General features: G+C 53.4%; 5 protein-coding genes across 5 annotated transcripts; 3 read left to right on the forward strand and 2 right to left on the reverse strand.

The window, feature by feature from the left end:
* The first annotated feature begins 4 nt into the window (after positions 1–4).
* Positions 5–2,252, forward strand: BO70DRAFT_196020 (Mis12-Mtw1 family protein). Its single transcript, XM_025538549.1, has 5 exons — positions 5–327; positions 445–1,131; positions 1,179–1,343; positions 1,390–1,558; positions 1,610–2,252. Exons 1-5 carry the CDS (start codon positions 96–98, stop codon positions 2,178–2,180), a joined length of 1,824 nt encoding a protein of 607 aa, XP_025401401.1. The 5' UTR covers positions 5–95; the 3' UTR covers positions 2,181–2,252.
* Positions 2,253–5,587: 3,335 nt separating this feature from the next.
* BO70DRAFT_196035 (uncharacterized protein) lies at positions 5,588–6,634 on the reverse strand. Its single transcript, XM_025538550.1, has one exon. It carries the CDS (start codon positions 6,361–6,363, stop codon positions 5,764–5,766), a length of 600 nt encoding a protein of 199 aa, XP_025401402.1. The 5' UTR covers positions 6,364–6,634; the 3' UTR covers positions 5,588–5,763.
* Positions 6,635–8,585: 1,951 nt separating this feature from the next.
* BO70DRAFT_196046 (threonine/serine exporter family protein) lies at positions 8,586–11,588 on the forward strand. The gene has a single exon (XM_025538551.1). It carries the CDS (start codon positions 8,809–8,811, stop codon positions 11,416–11,418), a length of 2,610 nt encoding a protein of 869 aa, XP_025401403.1. The 5' UTR covers positions 8,586–8,808; the 3' UTR covers positions 11,419–11,588.
* Positions 11,589–14,415: 2,827 nt separating this feature from the next.
* BO70DRAFT_351023 (uncharacterized protein) lies at positions 14,416–16,143 on the reverse strand (the record flags this gene model as incomplete). Its single annotated transcript, XM_025541723.1, has 1 exon — positions 14,416–16,143. The coding sequence occupies one exon, from the start codon at positions 16,141–16,143 to the stop codon at positions 14,416–14,418; it is 1,728 nt and encodes a 575-aa protein (XP_025401404.1).
* A 240-nt stretch (positions 16,144–16,383) lies between these two features.
* Positions 16,384–17,404, forward strand: BO70DRAFT_196090 (uncharacterized protein). Its single transcript, XM_025538552.1, has one exon. It carries the CDS (start codon positions 16,636–16,638, stop codon positions 17,254–17,256), a length of 621 nt encoding a protein of 206 aa, XP_025401405.1. The 5' UTR covers positions 16,384–16,635; the 3' UTR covers positions 17,257–17,404.
* Positions 17,405–20,120: the final 2,716 nt, after the last annotated feature.

The following is a 20,120-nucleotide window of genomic DNA, read 5'->3' on the forward strand; positions in this document are numbered from 1 at the left end:
CGATTCCAACCAATCACCGATCATTCGCTTACTCAATTTCCTTTTTCTTTCAGTCTCTCGATTACACCCCACTTCGCATTGGTCTCGACCCTGACATGACCGTCACGGCTGTGGCCACCTCTACCACTAGCAAGAAGTCGAAACGTCGCGAACCGCTACTGGCCGTCGACATGGCAGCGACCCAGGCACAGGCGCGTCCCGCCGCGCCTGGAAGATCGGGGAAACGGAGGAGTACGCGATTGAGCTTGAACCAGGTGGAGAAGAACGAGGAGACGAATGGGAACAGGATTGCGAATGCGAGTGTGATGGAGAAGAAACGGAAGATTGGTGAGTTCTTAAGAATCTTGCGCTTGAGCAGGTGGTGGTGATGGACCGTGCGGTGAGGGGGGTCCAAAGGAACCTCAGTTTGCTTTGCTAACATCTGCGTTCTTTGTGATTATGCAGTGTTTGACGAGGATGTGGAGGGGTTTCAGTTCTCACGCATCACCACGAAAAAGGCGAAGCCGTCCGCTAAGGCCCCCTCGCCTGTACTGGAGGAGCCCGCTCCGCAACCATCGCCCAGACGAGGTCGACCGCCAAAAAAGAAGGTAGAGAAGGAGTTTGTTCAGCCTGAACCTGAGACTGTGGTGGTGGAGCAGAAAAAGAAGAAATCGGCTGGCAGGCCAAGTAAGAAGAATCCGAGAGGTGCTGCGAAGGCTGCGACTGAACCTGCACCTGCGCCTGCTGAGTCGGAACCACAACCTGAGCCCGAGCCCGAGCCGCAACAACAGCAGCAACAGGAACCACAACCACAGCCGGAACGGGCTACGCGCTCGACACGGAAACGAGATCAGGCAGAACCGGTGCCGCTGGAGAAGAAGCGGAGGAAAGGTCGGCCGAGCAATTCGAAGATGGAGGCACAGGCACCGCAGCAGCGGCAGCCGGAGCCAGAGCCAGAGCCGTCACGGAATGGTCATGTTTCGCCAGAACGGCGGGGAACGACGATTGCGTTGCCCCTGGCTGATACGCCGGTCATCCAGCGGAATCGAGAGATGCGAGGGAAGAAGTCGGTGAAGGGTAATAATCGACGAAGTAGTCTGGGGATGAGAGGGCGGAGAGCCAGCTCGCTGATTGATTCGGGAGCGTCTAATGGTGGGTCATTCGGTCTCTGCATGATGACTGGTACTAACGGCGTGCAGCGTTGCCTCATAAGAAGGTCGACACGGCGGACTTCTACAAGCATATCGCAGCCGACTTGCCGGAGCCACGAAGGATGCGGCAGCTGCTGATCTGGTGTGGCACACGGGCTATAGGCGACAAGCCTTCTGGATCGCGCTCGGAGGATGAGAGCGCTCGTCTAGCGGGTAAGTTGGACAACGAGATCCAACGGCAGGGGCTGACATGGCATAGCGCGCGTGATTCAGGAAGAGCTGCTGAAGGAGTTCTCCTCCAACTCGGAACTTTCCGACTGGTTCAGCCGGGAAGATGTGAACCCCCCTACTCTGGTAGTCAAGAAGGAGAACCCCAAGAACGTCCTCAACGCGGAGAAGATCAAGGAGCTGGAAGAACACATACAGAAGTGAGTACGGCCCCGTGTTTGGCGTCAGGCGAGGCTAACATGGCTGGTCAGGTTACAAAAAGAACGACATGCTCTGAATGCACTTCTACGCCCCGTCGAAATCCCACCACTCAAGCCATCACCTCCACAGACCGAGCCCGACTCGAATCAACCCTCACAACCATCATCGAGGCCAGACCAGATCGACCTATCCTTGTTAGAACCCTCCCAGCGGAGACTATATGCCCAACTCGACCCAGCCGCCGCCAAACACCCCCCCGATGCGGAAGCCATGGACACCGAGCCATCAGCCCCAGAAACAACCGCCGCCATACTCCCCCAAATGACCCCATCCGCCATATCCACCCGACTCTCCCGCATCACCAGCTCCCTCGCCCCAACCCTCGACTCCCTCGCCGCAGGCATCCACGACATCGATCTCTACCGCGCCATGTCCGATACCGTCTCCTCCCGCGTCCTCCGCATCTGCGCCGAGCGCCTAGATGAGCGCGACGCCCGCAACGGCATCCGCCATCTGGCCCTCGAAACCACCGACCGCAAGGATCTCAGTCTCCGGCCCCGCCCGCGCGAAGACCTAGGCCTGATCCTGGGGGCTTTGAGTCGGGTCGAGCGGCGCTCATAATAGCGATTCAACTCAGTGATAGTGAGTGATAGATCGGTTGCTGTATTAGCGAGGGTGATCGGTGACGATGAGATAAATACCACGTTCTTACTCTTCTTCTTCTTATTCTTCTTCTGCTGCTGCTGCTGCTGCTGCTGTTGTTGTTATCTCCTTGCGGGCTGGGCCTGAGGTAGGCCTTGGAGTTTTTTTTTTTTTTTTTTTTCTTTGGGTATGGAATTCGATTCGGCGTTGTTTTCAGCACGGAGTTGGGGTTTGTGTTGTGGATTGGGAGGAAATAGGGGGGGAGGTAGGGTCGAAGTGGATACGGGGATTAGGATAGTGAGATAGCGATGAATGACATCGGCTGGACTATAGTATATTTATTATCTTAATGGTGCCGGGCTTATATCTTATATAGATGCGTTCGGAGTGCCAGTGGCTATTGGTTCAAAACTGCTGCTGGCTTACTTCAGTATGCTTCTTAGTAGTTTCTTACGCAAGTTGCAGGTACTAGTAGTATCAGGATAAACCAGCAGATTTGTTTCGTTCCTGACGGCGTTTAACTGGTAATCTGCATTATATATCCCGGAGCACAAACAAAATACATACCACCGTGACACGACATTCATTTTTATATTTAATATATATATATATATATATATATAAAGATCTATCTCTTTCAATATCAATGGAAGTAACCCCCGCGAACTGGGGTGATTTATATCCAACACAGAATACGGAGTAAATGTTTAACATGATCATATATATGTAGTTATTCCTGGCAGAAAGTTCAACTGAGTTCTTCTCGAACTTCCAGAATTTTCATTTCCATAAATGATATGTATCGACCATAAATGATACTAATTATATTCCGAGTAAGGGAAAAAAAAAAGAAGGGAGATGTGCAGACGATCAGATCATCTATCTAAGGTGGGGTTGGGTAGTTGAATGTTCCTTTTTCCCATCTTGGGGTGTATGATAGTAGTTATGTACGATGTTGGATGTCGGATGTAGCGCATGTCTGAGATAGGAGAATAATTCACTATTTACTGGCTGTGGGTTAGTATGTAACACCAAGGAAGGTACTGAGATATATGGCATTTGGTATTAGTTTCTATGGGGCTGGGGGGTTCAGGTTAGTACTTCGGTTGTGTTAGCTGGTGCTAGTTTCTGGGGCGGTGATGATCCTCGGGTTTGGTGGGGATGGGATTCACTATTGGTGTTGATGGTGGCGGTGTTTGTGTTGTCAGGGCTGTCGGGTAGATAAGTAGATAGATAGATAGCTAGCTAGCTGGCTGGCTGGCTAGCTAGCTAGGAACTACTGGGAGTAGTTTGATGGTTTGATTGCTAGATGAGTAGCTGGTTGTTGGTTGTTCGTTGCTGGGTTGCTGGGTTGCTGGGTTGCTGGGTTGTGGGTCTATACTCATCTACTTTGGATCTAGGGGATGAGGGGGCTTGGGGTTTAGGAAAATGGAGGACGGGGGAAGAGAGGGATTCTTTCTACTAGTGGCCTGCTGGCAGGTGGTAAATGGTAAGTGGTAAGTGCTAAGTGGTAGTAAGTCAGACAATGACTCTACTATACTATGCACAGAGAACACATCTCTTGACAATACCCTCAAGTCTACTCCGTAGTATAACAAGATATTACCCAGGCTCACTGAGGTAGCAAACAACAGAAAAGCCAAAGATTATAAGACGAACGGAGTCGGCCAGCAAATACACCACATCCATACACTGATCCCAGTTCTCCCACCCAGCTCCCACCCAGTTCTAGCTCCAGCCCAGCTCTAACTCCAGGCCCACCCATCTCCAACCATCTCCAACCATCTCCAACCACTAGATATGCCTACCCCTCCCCATTCGCATCGGACAAACAACAACCGATTGGCTAGTTGCACAACCACCTACCTACCTACTAGCTACCTCATCTCCTCCCAGTCGAGTCCATGCAGCGCAGTGCAGCACAGCAGTGATGTTATCTGATCCCCGCGCGCTCGCTCAGGTCACACCCTGTAAGCTCAACAGGACTCGGGTAGGATATGAGCTACATCGTGGTGTTGAGTGCAGCCTGTGCCCAGGCTGGCCCGGCACATTTTGCTCGAGCTGGTGGGGGTCCGATAGCGGAGGGGACTGGAGTGGACGGATCTGGGGAGGGGGTTTCATGTGATTGTGACTGGGTTTGAAACTGTATACTGTATAGTCTGGGCGGGTCTGTGTTTGTGGGCGTGTGTGCACACCGAATAATAGTGATCATGAATGATCAGGTGAAAAGGACAATGTACAGAATGAGAATGTAGTCAATCAACAGCGTAGGATAATAGGCTGGTTGCGCAGAAGGTTTGTTTTGTCCTGGTGTTTCTGCGGATAGACCACATGATAGGAACTAAGGGATCTGGAAGTTCGATGGGTAGTGATTTTGGGTTCAGGTTCTCATAATGGGTGGAGGATCACTTGATGGATAGAAGGGTTGAGGAAGGGGGTTTGGATTGTATCTCGGTCATTCTGACCGGGTTGTGACTCTGTCATCGTGCAGGGACGTTTTGGCTTGTTCTGTTCTATTCTGTTCAATCTTATCGGTTGGGATTGTTTGGGAGTGTTCGCCAGGGAGGGGGGTGGGAAGAGGGGATGGGTTTGAATCTCATTCCCAGCAGATACTCCCTTCTGACTGCCGATGGAAGATGAGTCCAGACCAGCCTGAATCCGCGGAAATAAAGTCGCCCCACCCCTGCCCAGGACGACGCCTCGCCCAGCCAGTCCCTTGCCGTATCGACGCCATGGCGCTGGTGGGTGTCGGAGCTCGTGGAAAACGACGACGCCCTTCCCAGCGCCCCCTCGCTGCTCGATCCCCAGTCCGATGATGTCAACGGCGGTACCCATCGACGGTCGAGTGAATGTTGTCGCATCGCTCAAGAATGCAATGCAGTGCACTGCATACCCCACAAAAAGACACACATACACCGGCATCTCCTCCAGCCCGACGAGGAGGCAGTCTTCAGCCAAGGACACAGACATCCGCCGGGTCGGCAGCGCTGCCTCCGCGGTGTCACCTGGGAGGAGTGCCGTCCGTCCTTTGCACCTCCCGATTGCAGAATTAAAGATTGGTCCCTGCGTTCGTGCAGGTGTCACGACCATCCTCGGCAGCGCTCGTCCAGGTGAGACGGGAGGGAAGCTGGATCCGCCCAGGGTCGGACAGGCTGGTTGCTGTGACGAGCGACAGAGGCCCGGGAGGACCCAGTAGAGGGCGTCAGTCATGCAGAGAATACGTAGTCGATGGAACCATGAACTGCGCAGGCGTCGGTCAACCTTGACTCAGTTGCGTCGCCTGAATAAACAGAAAACGACCCCCAACCACAGGGAAAAACGAGCAGAGCTGCTCCAACCAAGTCCATCGTGTCACCGGCGCCACGCAATCCACCAGATAGAACTCGTTGATTGACATCATGGATAGGGGCTGCGTGATACAAGCCAGTAGCAGGATCGGGCGCGTACGAAGCACCCCGGGGTGCGTCGTGGCTGGGGGGCCGCTATTTATTCGACTGCCGTTTGATCTTCGGGCTTGGATCGTTGATCGCTGGGCCATAGCCATTAGCCAGGCACACTTACTCTATTTGGTATCTGCCATGGGGAGTTCTAAATCCAGCGGATGCAGACCAGGCAGACGAATATGGTAGTGGAGCCGTGAAGGTCCCCTGATGCAGCAAGTAATCCTGGCGCACTGCCGACTGACGGGGGGCAACGATGTGATTGATTCGGTGATTCGAGGCATGCAGATCGGCCGCCAGCCGCCATCCCGACCGGCAGGGCGGCCAAAGTAAGGAGTTGAAACGATCCTATCCTTCGATCTGTGATCGTGGACATCTCGGAGGCATCCAAGATATTCAGGATACACCGCAGGGAAGGGAGTTTGTGAGTTTGTATGTATGTACCTGCCCTCCCACTGAGGACCCCGTCCATCCGTCGCAGCTGGAGGAGAGACGGGAATGCCGGATTGGGAGAGCCGCTGCCATTGCCATGGGCCTTGGGATCTCCGAGTGCCCCGTGCATCAGCCATCAATAGCCACTGTTTGCTGTCATCCGTTGCGGTGATCCCCAGGGATAACCCAGGGATAGTCCAGGGGAGGAAGGAGAACCACTGATTCGCAGCTATCCTCCTTTTCTCCTCCCAGTTTCCATCCATTTCCCCCGACGCTTCGTCATCTGGCATCCGGTTGCTGTGCTCTGCCCCACTAGAGGCACCGACCAAAATAACATCAACCGGACTGGGCCAACTTACTGGACACGTCCCTGCAGTCACCGTGTACTCAGTCCATACCTACCTACCTACCTACTCGTCATCACCACCACCATCGTCATGTCGCATCGAACGCTGCGATCGGGTAGCCGAGGGACTGGTTGAGGCTGACGCGTTGACGCCGTGACGGGTCGAGTTCCAGACCGACCGGCCATCAACCGTGGGTCCAAGCTGGGGATTTGAAGATGATGATTGAGATTCTGGTCCGGTTCGGGCCCTAACTTTGTCGGTTCCAAAGTCGCCCTTCGAGGGGGGCTCCTGCCGGACCCAGTCAGGATCCACTCGGGGCTTTGCATTTTGCAACGCATCAGAAGCAAAAGCAAAAGCAAGGCGATCAAGAGAGCTTGAATGCCCTGTCCCGACCAATCCCATCCGCGGGATCCACGGTTCCTGAGGACAGGATGGCCTTGAACGGTTCCAGAAGGAAGTCATACACATAGCATAGATCCAGAGACATGCCAGCCGGAGTAATCCTTAACCAAGATCAAAGACATCCCCAAAGTCAAAAGAGAAGGATAGGCGAGAAAGAAAAAGGCAAAATCAAATAAGTCATAAATAGAACAAGAAGATATCAGTCCGGTTCCTGACTGGTGCACACCACTTCGCATCACCATCCCAGCGGGGAAGGAACTCTTTCTCCTCTCCTCTCCTCTCCCCTCCTCTCCCCCCCTCTTTCTCTCTTTCCCTCTGCTCTGCTCTCCACTCTCCACTCTCTATCTTCTGGATCAATTCCCCTCGTCAGTTTGATAGTCTGCTGCCGTGCTGCCGTGGCTGCCGTGGTACGGGATCGTGGACCTCGTGGAACCGGTTCCGTCGATGACGGCGACCGCATCCAAGATAGTCGCCCAAGTCGTCTCTCTCTGCCCGGGCGCGATGTTCCTCAATCCAGCTGGGGTGTCACCCTTCCCCCCCCCCCCCCCCCCCTTATCCCTTCTCTCTCCGGGTTCTTTGGGACTTCTGTCACTGGAGGATGATCCGCATCCGCTGGGGACCCCCGAGAGACCCAGGGGACCCATCGGTCCATGGGTCCCCTGGGTCCATCGGCGGGGTGGATGGAGACACCAGTCGGGGTCGGCCTGAAGGGCGGTTGACTTTTGACTTTGACCTGGGCGAGATGTTCTATTTTATTGTCGTCGGAGAGGGTCTGTGATCCATCCTCCCAGATTCGTCATGCTCGCAACTCAACTCCACCGATGCACGCCGTGATTGGATTGGACTTCTGCATCCCCGGTGGCAAGTCTAGCAGCAACGGCAGCAACAGCAACAGCAGCAGCAGCAGCAGCAGCCCAGTGCAGTACTATGACTAGAACAGCAGCAGCTTCCATCTGATACAAAAGTGCCCCTGCGCCCTTCCACCTCCGAATCTGGCTCCCATCGCATCCATCGCATTCATCCATCCCTTTCGTTCTCTATACTATTCTTTCCTTCCCCCCCCCCCACCACCCGTCAGGGGAGACGTTCATTCCGCATTGCCAATTTCATATTCTTCCGCAAGCCCTCTGCCGCTACACAAAGCCAAGCAGAGATCGCGCACATCGACGTTCTTCATATGATCACTGGGCTGTTTTGAGCTCCGTGATTGGCCCTGCCAGTCTCTATCCGGAGGGCTCATTGCCCCCATTCGGCTGCTTTCGTCCAGCACACCAGAGCCCAGAGCTCCTCTCCATCGTTTGTCTCCCTTCTGCCATCAGCTGCCGCAGGAGGACCCCGAGTATAAGCTCACATCTGCACCTCCTCATCCCCTTTCATTCCTGGAATCCTGCGACTGCTATCATCCCCACCTCCTCCGCCTCTTCCTCGTCCTCCTCCCCCTCTCCCTTCGCCCCCGCCCCTCCCCCTTTTCTCCTGCAGCAGCGGAATTCTTTCTTTAGACGTTTCAGGCTGCATCCAAGCTGGACTATGTATCCGTGACGTACTTTCATTCCTTGTGGCGGGACTTCTATCCCTTCCAACCCACCGTTCCGACGGCCCTTTCTCCGAGAGGGAAGCCCATCCGAGTACCGCAACTTCCTAATCACATCATCGGGCGTCCCATTCCTGCGACTTGGCACAGCCTGCTGCGAGGTACGGAGCACATCGGGCGCCAAGCTCGGCGGATGATACCGTGTACACAGTACATATCTGACGTGGTTGCTAGGCTACTGGGAGAAGAACCCCCCAGCCCCTCTCCAAGCCACGGTGCTGGACACCGAAGAGGGTACCTCCCCGTATTGGAGTTCTACGTGTAGGAATCGGGAGGGGAGCACAGATAATAAAATAGAATCCCGAAACCTCCAGAGACAACGAGTCACACAGGGAGTACCGCCAATTCCGCGGATTGAAGACGAAGAGCCGGCAAGTCACGAACAGCCACCAAGAATGGCTGGCGGTTATTTCGATCTGCCCACCTCTTCCTCTACCAGGCGTTCAAGCCTTTCTGATCCATCCGGAGGACCCAGCGGATCCTCCCCAGGGCCGCGTGTCTCAACCCCCCTGCCGACCCCCAATGAGAGGCGGCAGGAGAGGTCGCCAGACTCCGGCGAAGCTCAGGGCAGGTATCGGAATGCAGGAATCCTCAAGAGCGCGAATCGGGTCAAATTCACGGTCAGCGAGGCGGGCCTTGGCAACAGTCCCCTCGGATCGACGTCAGAGACCCGGTGGGAGGGAAGGGGGTCACCACTGCCCCAAAGACCATTGCCCACGGCGAGCATTCCATCGGCAGTCAGGGCGCCCCTCGACTCCCAATCAGTGCCTGCGATCGATATCAGCGCCGCTGCGCCGGCAGGTGTCACGGGCCTCACGGTCCACTCAGCAGCCAGCTCCACGGGGCTCACGGGCGAGGATGATGAAGTCAGAAATGAGAAGGGGAGAGCTATCCACTCCGCTCAAGAGAGAGCCCAGCGGCTGGCATCCTTGCTGCACCGACCTTCTAAATCCCCGACGCCCAGTTCCTGGTCCTGTCGGCGCCCATCGATCGCATCATTGAGTCCCACAGAGGTGGTGCTGCCGTCAGAAGATGGGGATGAGATTCCTATGATCAGTCTTCCCGAGAAACAGCATCTTGACGAATACTCAGAAGACGATGAAGTCGGCCCCCTGAACGCCCGACAATCGACACGTACCTCCCAAGCTCACCAACTAGTCACGCAAATGACTCGCCCTGATTTCAGCTTCCTGACCAGGATCCAGGGCCCTTCCCCTGGGCTCCGATCCGGGCAGGTCACTCCCATGGAGGACAGGGATCCCGACCACTACGTCGAACGCCCAGCCCATTACCGCGGCGGTATCCTCTCCTCCTTACTCAAACTCTACGACCAGCCCGCGAACCACTACTCGCGGGCTCGCCATGGCCGTTCCCATAGCATTGGAGAGCTCAGTGATCACGGCTTGTCGCCGGTGCCGTCCTGGAAGTCCCAGCGGCCCCGGAAGTGGTACGAGAAGTCCCCTAACCACTCCAGCACCTCGCTGGCCGACTCAGCCAAGGACGCGACTACATCCCCGATCGCGATGCTCAAGCGTTCGCGGAGCAGCGGGGCCATCCCTACGGCGGCGCCCAAGCGGATGGGCAAGCCGCAACTGGAGGACGAGATCCGCATCACCGTGCAGATAGCGGAGCTGCTCTCGCGCCAACGGTATCTGATTCGGCTCTGCCGGGCTTTGATGAAGTACGGGGCTCCCACCCATCGGTTGGAGGAATATATGAAGATGACGGCCCGTGTATTGGAGGTAGACGGCCAATTCCTGTACATACCTGGCTGTATGATCATATCCTTCGACGACACGTCGACTCATACCACGGAAGTGCGTTTGGTGCGGAGCCACCAGGGAGTCGATCTGGGGAGGCTCTGCGACGTGCATTTGATCTACAAGGAGGTGATACACGACGTGATTGGAGTGGAGGAAGCGATTCAACGGTTGGACGAAATCATGAAGGACAACAACAAGTACCCAATTCCGGTGGTCATTCTAGTCTACGGATGTGCCAGCGCTTGCGTCGGTCCGTTCGCGTTTAACGCTCGCCCCATCGATATGCCCATCGCCTTTCTCCTCGGATCTCTCCTGGGTATCCTGCAGCTTGTGCTTTCGCCCCGCTCCAACCTATACTCGAACGTCTTTGAAATCTCCGCCGCCGTCTTGACCTCTTTTTTGGCTCGGGCTTTTGGCAGTATCCGGTACGGCGATGGCCGGCTCTTCTGTTTCTCTGCCCTGGCTCAATCTTCGATTGCGCTGATCCTTCCCGGATACATGGTGCTGTGCGCCAGCCTTGAACTGCAGTCCCGCAGCATTGTCGCGGGATCGGTTCGCATGGTGTATGCCATTATTTACTCCCTCTTCCTGGGGTTCGGCATCACAATTGGGACAGCCGTCTATGGCTTGTTGGATGACGATGCGTCCTCGGACTACACTTGCCCCGCCAGCCCTATCACCAACGAATACCTCCAGCATTTCCCCTTCGCCATTCTTTTCACCTTTTGTCTTGCAGTCATTAACCAAGCGAAGTGGCGGCAGATGCCAATGATGTTATTCATCGCCTTCGCAGGCTACGTGACCAATTATTTTGGCACGAAGCGATTCTATTCCAGCAGCCAGATCTCCAATGCCCTGGGGGCTTTCGTCATTGGGGTGATGGGGAATCTCTATAGCCGACTCCGACATGGCTTTGCTGCTGCCGCAATGCTACCAGCCATCTTCGTTCTTGTACCGTCTGGCCTTGCTGCCAGTGGATCGCTGATCTCAGGCATCGCCGCCGCAGAACAGATCACCACGGCGCCAACTGCGTTCTCTGTCGTCGCTAACGGAACACAGGGGTTCGTGGATGCGGCGAAGAACATGTCCAGCCCCTCGTACGAGCGCGAGTTCCACGGCGTGGTCCTGGACATCGGTTACGGGATGATCCAGGTAGCCGTTGGGTTCACTGTCGGCTTGTTCTTAGCCGCGCTGGTTGTCTATCCACTTGGAAAGAAGCGAAGTGGACTATTCAGCTTCTAGTCTAGATACAAGCTACACTTCGATTCGACCGACCCTTCACTCCGTCTATCCTTACCCAGCCTTTCGTTTCCCTCTAGCTCACTCTAGACAATCCGGTCACCTCACTCACCCTTCCTTGCATTGCTGCCTTGAAGCGAATTGTCCTGTTCTTCAGCGTGGACTTCTTTATGTTTCTGATTACTACTCTCGATCCGAGTCGATCCTCTAGTTCTCTTGTCTCTATGCATGTGTCCTTCTCTGTTGTGTATTTTCCCTCCTGGTTTGAGCCGTGATCTTGCATATATTGGGGTCTCTTTTTCTTTGGTTCTCTATCGTTTCACTTTTTTGGGTTTGTTCGGGAATGGATCTGTTCTGCTCGTCGTCTCTGCAGCGATTGTCAGCCGATCACAGCACTTGTATTTTACTGTTAACAACGGATTTTTCCTCCTGTCATTCGCTCTATCCTCCACCTTTCGATCTCATTTCGCAATCTTACTCTTTTGGATGTTTGGGTTATAAAAGTATACGGCGGTTTGGTCTTTCTGTCTTTTTGTCTGTCTGCAATTTGTCTCATGGTGGTTTAGCATCTGCCAGTCTGTATGCCTGCCCGTCTGTATGCCTGCCCGTCTGTATGCCTGCCCGTCTGTATGCCTGCCCGTCTGTATGCCTGCCCGTCTGTATGCCTGCATGTTTGTCTGTCTGCCTTGCCTGCTTGATTACTTAGCTTGCTGCTCTTTGCCTTGTTCTGGGTTGAGTTGAGTCTCCTGCTTCACTATCTGCTTGCCTATTTGCGTGCGTGCCTGCCATCATTATAGTATACGTACGGACTTTCATCGTGCCTGTCATCAGACACAGGCAGACGCAGATACTGCCTGAGTCTGATTGAGATAGATAGATAGAAAGAAAGAAAGAAACAAAGAAAGATACGATCTCATAAGTCATGAGCTAGCTCCCGTTTTATTGCATCTTACTTCGGCTTGCAATTGTAGCATGTCTAATGTTCCTATAAGGTAGACTTTCTTCGGTGGAAAATAAAGCCATGCAGCCAGGCAGTCAGGCAGCTAGGTTGTCAGTCACACAAAGCCCTTAAAGAAGAACGAGAAAGAGACAACAAGGTCAGACAATCAGTTGTTTTTACAAGGTAGGTAGGTAGGTAGGTACCTACAAGGTAGGGATTAGATGGAATCTACCAATTGAAGACCAACAACAGCAAAACACTAATCATAATGACCAAAGTCCAAGTTCTAACTGGGTATACTATTGCATTTCCTTTCGGAATACAGGAAGGCAATCAATCCATCTCCAAGCAGGACGGATAGCAAATCCATACATGCACATTTTAATTACTTCTATCTATGGTGAGTTCCTTCTACGAATAGATGGGGGGACCCCTTCCCTCCTTCCTCTTCTGGATATTCCTCTTGTGTAACATCGCCCTCTCACTCTCACCCTTCCACCACCCTTTCACCACCTTTCTTTCTATCTTATTATCCATGTACATGTACACCAGCCAACCAACCAATCAACCACAAATGATATCAGAATGCAGAAATAGAATGCAGAATGATGTACTCCGTATATATAATAATAACCAACCCCCTCCCCCCCCCGACGCTGGAGCACTACTGTACTGTATGTACTATGTACTATACCTGCATGCATGCATGCATGATTGAATTTCAACCAACAAACCATGCATGAATGGATGAATGAAGTAATGAGTGAATGAAGTTTATAAGTAGAAGAAATAGAATGAGATACATAGATAGCCCACCCACCCATCCACCCACTCACAATCACAACCAAAACCACATCCATCCATCCATCCATCCATTAATTACAATTAATTCTTAATGAAAATTCCTGAGATAACTACTACTCCCCTCATTCTGCCGTCACAAACCACCCACCCGGGATGTCAATCACTCACTGAATCACTCACTCACTTACTCATTCACTTACTCATTCATTCCGATTCATTCAAATCTATCAATAACCAATCAGGATACACATCATAGAATGTAGGCTGCTAGTAGTTATCTAGTAAGTAAGTACCTACTAGATAATACTATCCATGCAGCCATGCAGCTAGGGCTATTTTTGGGTACTGGGTACGTAAGACTACTACCTATTAACTAACTAGTTAGTACGTGTACGCTGGAGGCAGGCTGGTATGTTGCATATGCGGGTTCTCCACTGGCTACTACTACCTCCTTGTCATACCAAGGGCTATGCATGTACTCCGCACTCCGCACTATGTTTTGCTAATGGATATGGATACTACGGGGGGGAGGGGAGGTGGGAGGCAGGAGGGAGGATGGGATGTTACAGTGGTTATGGACATAATGTGGAAAGTGCTACTCTATACTACCTAGGGCTCCTCCTCGATCCTACTTTTATCAGGAATGTCATTCCTGCCCCGAAACTGTCACTCGTACAGGGTCTTGGTCTATGGGAAGGAGCTACTACGTGGTTATCGCAGATTATGTGGTAATAGATAGGATGAGATTCAAGTTATGAAATGCGCACACATAGCCAGATGCATGCACGTACAGTATCCCATGCCAAAAGGTGGGAAGGAGCGTCCGGAATTTCAGCCGACAGAGCACGACTCAAAATGGACTTCGGATTCAGGGCTCGTGGTTCGTCAATCTGTTCAGGTCCAACGAAGGAAAGAATAGGAAGGAGATAAGGAGAGGATTCGAATAATAACAGTAAGAAGAAAATTCACATTTCATTGAGGCTTGCTTCGTCCTGCCCCGGATAGGTCCACTGCTGGGCAGTCCTGGTCGTGTGTCCATGCACAGGGTCAAAAGAGGAGAGGGAACGTAGGCCGAGGATCTCTCCGAGGATCCGGCCATCACATAAAAATTAACTGTGTTATCTGGTCTGCTCAGAACAGAACCATAGTGCCCGCAGAACTCAAATCCAAGAGCGGTAAAAAAAAAGACAGAAAAACAATTCATCCAAGCTTTGCACGTCCGTTACGTCTCAGTCACATTATGTACGACGTTCGCATTACATGATCGGGGTCTTGCGCTTCTCAGCACTGGAGAGCACAAGCATCGGAGTCTTGCGCCGCTCCTGACCCGGAGCTACCGTCTTCTGGCCAGCGACGACAGCAGCAACCGAGGGTGATCCCGTGCGGGAAGGGACCTGATCGGGTCGGACCTCTGCGAACTTCCCGCCAAAGAAGCCTCCATCCTCGCTGATGGGAGTCGTGTTGTACGGGCTATCCTGCGATCTGCGCTCGCGAGAAGATCTCTCTTTCCTCTCTGAGCCAATTGCGCCATTCGCGGCAGCACGCAGACTGCCCAGGCTGGGCTTGCTGGACAGGCTCCCACTACGAACAGTAGCATCATCCCCATCAGAGAACGTGAATTCCTTCTCGCTCGCCGGGGTGTTGGTGCCGCCGCTGCTGTGGCAACCGAAGCTCCGGGTCTCTCCACGCCGTTCAATGCCCGCACGCACCAGGTTGTGAACGGCACGGCGACGTTGACGGGTCGCAAAGTTCTTGCTTCCTTCGTGCTTGGATGTTGGCTTGGCAACAAGCTCCTCAAGAGACGGTGGGCCGCGAGGCTGGCGGACAGGGTGCTCTCCGGCACGAGCCTGTCCGGGTCCAAACGTTCCAGTGGCCGGGGTCTGGGGCAATGCAGCGGTCTTAGGAGCGGCAGGAGTGATCGTGTTATTCGCCTTGGCGGTGTCGATGGGCAACTTGGGCACAGGACTGAACGACGAGCTCTTCTTGTGGCCCCTGCGGAAAGCATTTGCGGAGGGGGGAGGAAGAGGGGCGGTTTCCCGAGGGGAAGACCGGCCACTGGGAGGAGACACGGGCTGCGCGACATTCACGGGAGATTGCCTGGACTCGGGCGGCGGGGACACCTCAGCTCGGAAGGTGGGCACCTGCGTAGGCGGAGACTGGATCTCTTCCTCCTGATACTGGGGAGAGGAGCCGTCTTGCTGGAAAGAGTTGTCGTAGACATAATTTTGCTGACCAGTCAGGGGGTTGTACACGGAGTAGAGCCCTGGCTGACCGGGGACGGGCTGCACAATTGGCTGCACACCCTGCTGGAGCTGCTGCTGGTAGAATCCCATGCCGGGAATCGACATGGATTGATACTCCTGTTGTTGCTGGGCCATGGGCGGTCCCAGGTTGAGACCCTGGAACTGCTGGGCTGCCGCGGTGACGGAGATTAGTTGCTGCTGCAGGCGCTGCTGCTGAGCGGCCAAGAAAAGGTTCGTCGACATCAATTCCGCGTACAAGCTCTCGTCAATCTGGTTATCGCCGGCGATGTCAAGAGCCGGAGGTGCGAGCACCTGCTCCGGCAGAGTGTACACGGGATGACCTGTGTTCACGTCCAGACCTTGGTTCACGGCTAATGAGTGGCGTGGGAATCCGGTTCCCATGGCGGTCTGTGGGACGCGATCCGCAGTCCGGTTGGAGTAGTTGCCATATCGATCACCTTCCAGGCCAAGGTGTTGCTGACGTTGAGCGGCGGAAGGAATCGTCGCAGATTTTGGAGCGGTCCTCAATCCTGCCAAAAGATGCGAACGGCTGGTGCGCGGGGTTGGGACCGGCGCAGACGGCTGGGATTCATCGATGGTCGAGATGTGCGGCGGGGGCACGCTCAAACGCTTGATGTGAGACCCTTTTCTCCGGGACGCAAAGCTCCCGGGGACCCCAAGGCCGCTGCCATTATTGAAAGACGGATTGTAGGTCATCTGAGCAAGACCGCCAGTGTCCATACTCGTGGCTGTAAAAGGAGTATAAAACCGTATGTGCAAGAGACGAATGAAAACAGCGCTGGTGGTTCAGCGATCGGAGGCGTGATGTGGTCGACCACACAAAAATCTTTAGGCGTATTAGAATATTACAAGGCCGATGGCGAGGCACCAAAACCGACACCGGAGAACGGGGGTTGATATGCAACGAACGAGGCGAAAGTCCGGACTCCCTGTGGTGAAAACCCAAAGCAGGCTTGACAAGTGTCAGTCCGGGATGTGCGTGCAAGACGGACCGACCGGGAAGTGACGTACCTGCAGAATACAACAAGATACGCAAAGGAAGCGCCTCGATGGACAAGGCCGAAAGCCAAGGAGTGATTAATAACCAGGTGTACAAGAAATTATAAGACGGGGTGTCGACGTTGACGGGCGATGACGGTGCTGAGGAAGCGAGGGACGAAGGATAGACGCGACCGAATGGGAAGAGAAGATCCGAGGTAGCCGGGAGGATGGATGGGGGGGACTCTGTATTATAAGACAGATGATAAGAAGTGTGGGCTGGAGATGCTCTGCAACTCCCGAGTAGCCGTAGAAAAGGAAGTTCAACACAAAGATGCGGTAGGAGAGTCGAGATCAGGTCTGACGATCAGACGGTCGGAAGAAAAACACGCGATCGCGGCAATGAGGGATAAAAGCAGAGGGCTGGACTTTTCGCTTTTCTCTGGGGGATCGGGGGCGAAACTATTTATTAACCTCCGTTCTTTCTTTTGTTTTTCCTCGGGTTCTTTTTTTGTCTTTTCTCGATTTGTCACTGTTTTTTTTTCGCACGTCGAACGGGGGGGGGGAGAGGAGGGAGGGAGAAGGAAGGGTTGGGAGAGATGGAAGAAACGAGGTTCAACGCCGGGCGAATCGTTTCGGGGGTCGGCGCGTGTTTGGCCGCTTTTTTCTTTTTCTTTTTTCCGTGCCTTTCCCTCTTCCGCGCTTATGGAGACCCGTCCAAGTGCCAGTGCCCCAGGCAGACAGACCAGACCAGACCAGACCAGACCACCAGAACCACCCCAACGAACAACCGCGGGTGCTCGGGCGATGGAACGAACCGACGACGCGTCGTCGACTGTCGAATGGATGTGTTGATTATGAGACAAGAGAAGGAAAGTAGGTTGAAGATACAGCGATAAATGGAGGATCGATAGACAAGTTAAAAGTAAGGGAAAGGGGGTGATGGAGAAGTGAAGGCAGGGTTGGGTTGGGGAGGGGTGGAGGGAGGAGGTGGGAAGATGCTGAGGAGAGGCCGCGAAGGAGGGAGTCCGAGAGAGAGGAAGAAGGAGAAAGAGAGGAACCGGCGGGGAGGAGGAGGAGAAAGAGAGTCGAGAAGTAGGGAAAAGGCGAGGATGGAGGATGAAGGATGAAGAAGGAGATACGGAGTCCAAATGGACTATTGGATTTCAGCTGAACAATGCCACTCCATCGCCGTCCCTCGTCCCTTCCCCATTCTGCCTTTCAGACGCTGGCCTGAGACACCCGCCGTCGCTTTGGCGCGCCTGCCCGCCCTGACTGGTTCGCTTCACTGCATCCCTAGGCCTACTCGGGCTAGCCAGTGGGGCCCCCATGGGCCGACGGCGCCCATTGTTTGGGCAGGAGCTCGCCCAGACGCCCTGATTGGTGCCAGCAAGCCCCCCGGTGGTGCCTGAGGAGGTGCCATCTGATAGCCTGAGGCCTGGAGATTGCCTTGGAGGATCTTCAATGAAATGAACAGACCCTCTTCTGATTAATATCCCCCGCTGCCAAATTGTCCAGACGGACAACGGACGACGGAGGGCGACGGAGGAGCTCGCTGGCCACCCGTCCTTATCTGATTTAGTGGCCTTTCCAGTTTCTCAGTTGCATGAGTCACAGCCTCACTGGTCCCTCGCCAGGTAGCGGTCGCGATCTCGCTCATCACAACCCCTCTCGTGCCCTGCTACAGGGTGTACTACATAACTACAGTACGGAGTACCAAACGGCCAGTAGTTATGCATGTGTACATCATCCCCTCTCTTAGTCAACCTACAGGACATGTCCTCGGATGGGAGGGAATGTTGCATGATCAAGAACGCAACCAGTCGTCAGTGCTCTCGGACCAACCAATCCGCCCCAACCTGCTCTGCAGCCTGATACCTTTCCCGCCTTGGTAGTTGGTAGCAATATACCGTGTAGGCAAGAATAGTCCAGATCCCAACCGCCATTGGTCTAAGCCTCTGACACCCGGATTCGCGTGATACCTGCTCCAAATTGCCTGACAGAATAGGCATCAAGCCTCCCACAGCTCGATGCTTGATGGCCCTGGTGCCACCCCCTACGCTGCCACCCCTGCACCCCTGCCTGTCACACATGGCTATTTATACCATCTCTGTTTAAACACTGTGCAATGTTGAAATACCGAGAGCTTCTCACATGCTATCAAGGTCAAACAGGGCAGGATGTGTGAAAAACGAACCTCGTTCCATCAAGAATGTTACTGGCAGCTACCCATCTACATAGTACATTCTCTGGCTTAGGAATGAGATCATCTTCTTCTACCCCCCCAACTTTAAAATGACACATGAAGTCGCTCATATTCTTGAAATCCCGCATACCCGGTTACCACTTATCAAAGCTCTGAGTGACCCTGCTACCCCGGCCGATCCCGATCCAATGTGGCAGCTTAGTGGGCTTAGCCCCTACTAGTAGTAAGCATTTGATCAGGTATGAAGCGTTGTTCTCTCCTTCTGTACACGGGAACGGCTAGCTAGATAACTACTCTAACTAAATGCAGTGTGCAGTGGCAGACCCAGGGGTTGCCACATTGCCGGCAAGAAGAAGAGCCTGTCGTCCTCGACATACATAAAGGGGAGTAAAAAAAATCAATAAAACGTCAGTAAGCATCAAGCAAATCAGTAAGCATCAATCATTCTTAGGCGAATACATTCCAATCCTCGCTGTCGATGTCCTTCTGCCATATCACAACCCAGTTATTGGCTTTCGCCGCGTCAAGAGCCCGCGAAATGCATGTTGTATACAGTGCACCCGATCCGTGATGCGCACCCTAACCCGCCTCCGCATCTGCAACTCCCCCCCCCCCCCAAAGAAACAACAGCCCACGCTCCCGATGAGCCAGTCATTGAGAACAGACCATATACCCACGAATAGGACCTACCTCTACTTCCACAGGATTCTAGTATTCGTTCGACGTCCAGCCAACTAGCTCAACCAAATCCCCTGATAGCATCCTGCAAATCTTGAAAGTTGATCAAGGTCCTCTAGGATATTTCCACCATCCAACCTTTTGCGTAACGGGCCTTGATGATTCCGGCTCATGATTTTCTTCGGCAGTGTAATCCCCTAGCACCATGCGCTAAGAATTTTGTAAACAAACGACACTCCCCCAAACAAAGTCACCATCAAGATGCAGAATGTCGGAAGTGCTCTTATCAACTTCATGGCTAGCTCCATTTGACCAATAACTCTAAATAGAGCCCCACCATACCATAAGCCACCACGATGACAAAGTATAGCATCCAGAGCAGAGGACCAACCTAAAGTTGTCCGTTTCCAACCTCTCCAAAAACCAGCGGACAGCTCTGCTTTCTGTCCGGCCATTCAAGGATGAATGATGATAACCCGTAGCTAAGAGCAGAAAAGCAGAAAAGCCTCGAAAGAAGGTCAAGCAATGACCTTTGTCTACATCTTCATAGATGATAGCTGTTTAAGCAACTATATTCAGGGCTGGCACAGGCGTCGGGACCCAGACCTGGAGAAATAATACTTTAGCCACTTCCCACTGCATCATGAATTTTCTTTTTAGAAGCAAAAGAATATATAGTACACACGGCTCTATATTCCATGATCGATCATTGGGGTCGACTTGGTGGAACAAAGTGGAACGATGCGAATTAATAAGATAGACTGCTGATCGGCCTTGCCTTTTATACACCAATTAGGGCTGGTCAGCGTTGAACATAGACAGCGGTACATACCTG

Source organism: Aspergillus heteromorphus (genome assembly GCF_003184545.1).
Source record: "Aspergillus heteromorphus CBS 117.55 chromosome Unknown BO70scaffold_6, whole genome shotgun sequence".
Classification (NCBI taxonomy): Eukaryota; Fungi; Ascomycota; class Eurotiomycetes; order Eurotiales; family Aspergillaceae; genus Aspergillus; species Aspergillus heteromorphus.

What these genes read in the sequence shown, in the direction of transcription:
- BO70DRAFT_196020 (XM_025538549.1), top strand. Translation starts at nt 96, where the DNA reads ATGACCGTCACGGCTGTGGCCACCTCTACCACTAGCAAGAAGTCGAAA. An exon ending in GGAGAAGAAACGGAAGATTG is followed by an intron (nt 328 to 444) that starts GTGAGTTCTTAA and finishes GTGATTATGCAG; the next exon opens with TGTTTGACGAGGATGTGGAG. An exon ending in TGAGAGCGCTCGTCTAGCGG is followed by an intron (nt 1,344 to 1,389) that starts GTAAGTTGGACA and finishes GACATGGCATAG; the next exon opens with CGCGCGTGATTCAGGAAGAG.
- BO70DRAFT_196035 (XM_025538550.1), bottom strand. Translation starts at nt 6,363, where the DNA reads ATGCCAGATGACGAAGCGTCGGGGGAAATGGATGGAAACTGGGAGGAG.
- BO70DRAFT_196046 (XM_025538551.1), top strand. Translation starts at nt 8,809, where the DNA reads ATGGCTGGCGGTTATTTCGATCTGCCCACCTCTTCCTCTACCAGGCGT.
- BO70DRAFT_196090 (XM_025538552.1), top strand. Translation starts at nt 16,636, where the DNA reads ATGGGGGGGACTCTGTATTATAAGACAGATGATAAGAAGTGTGGGCTG.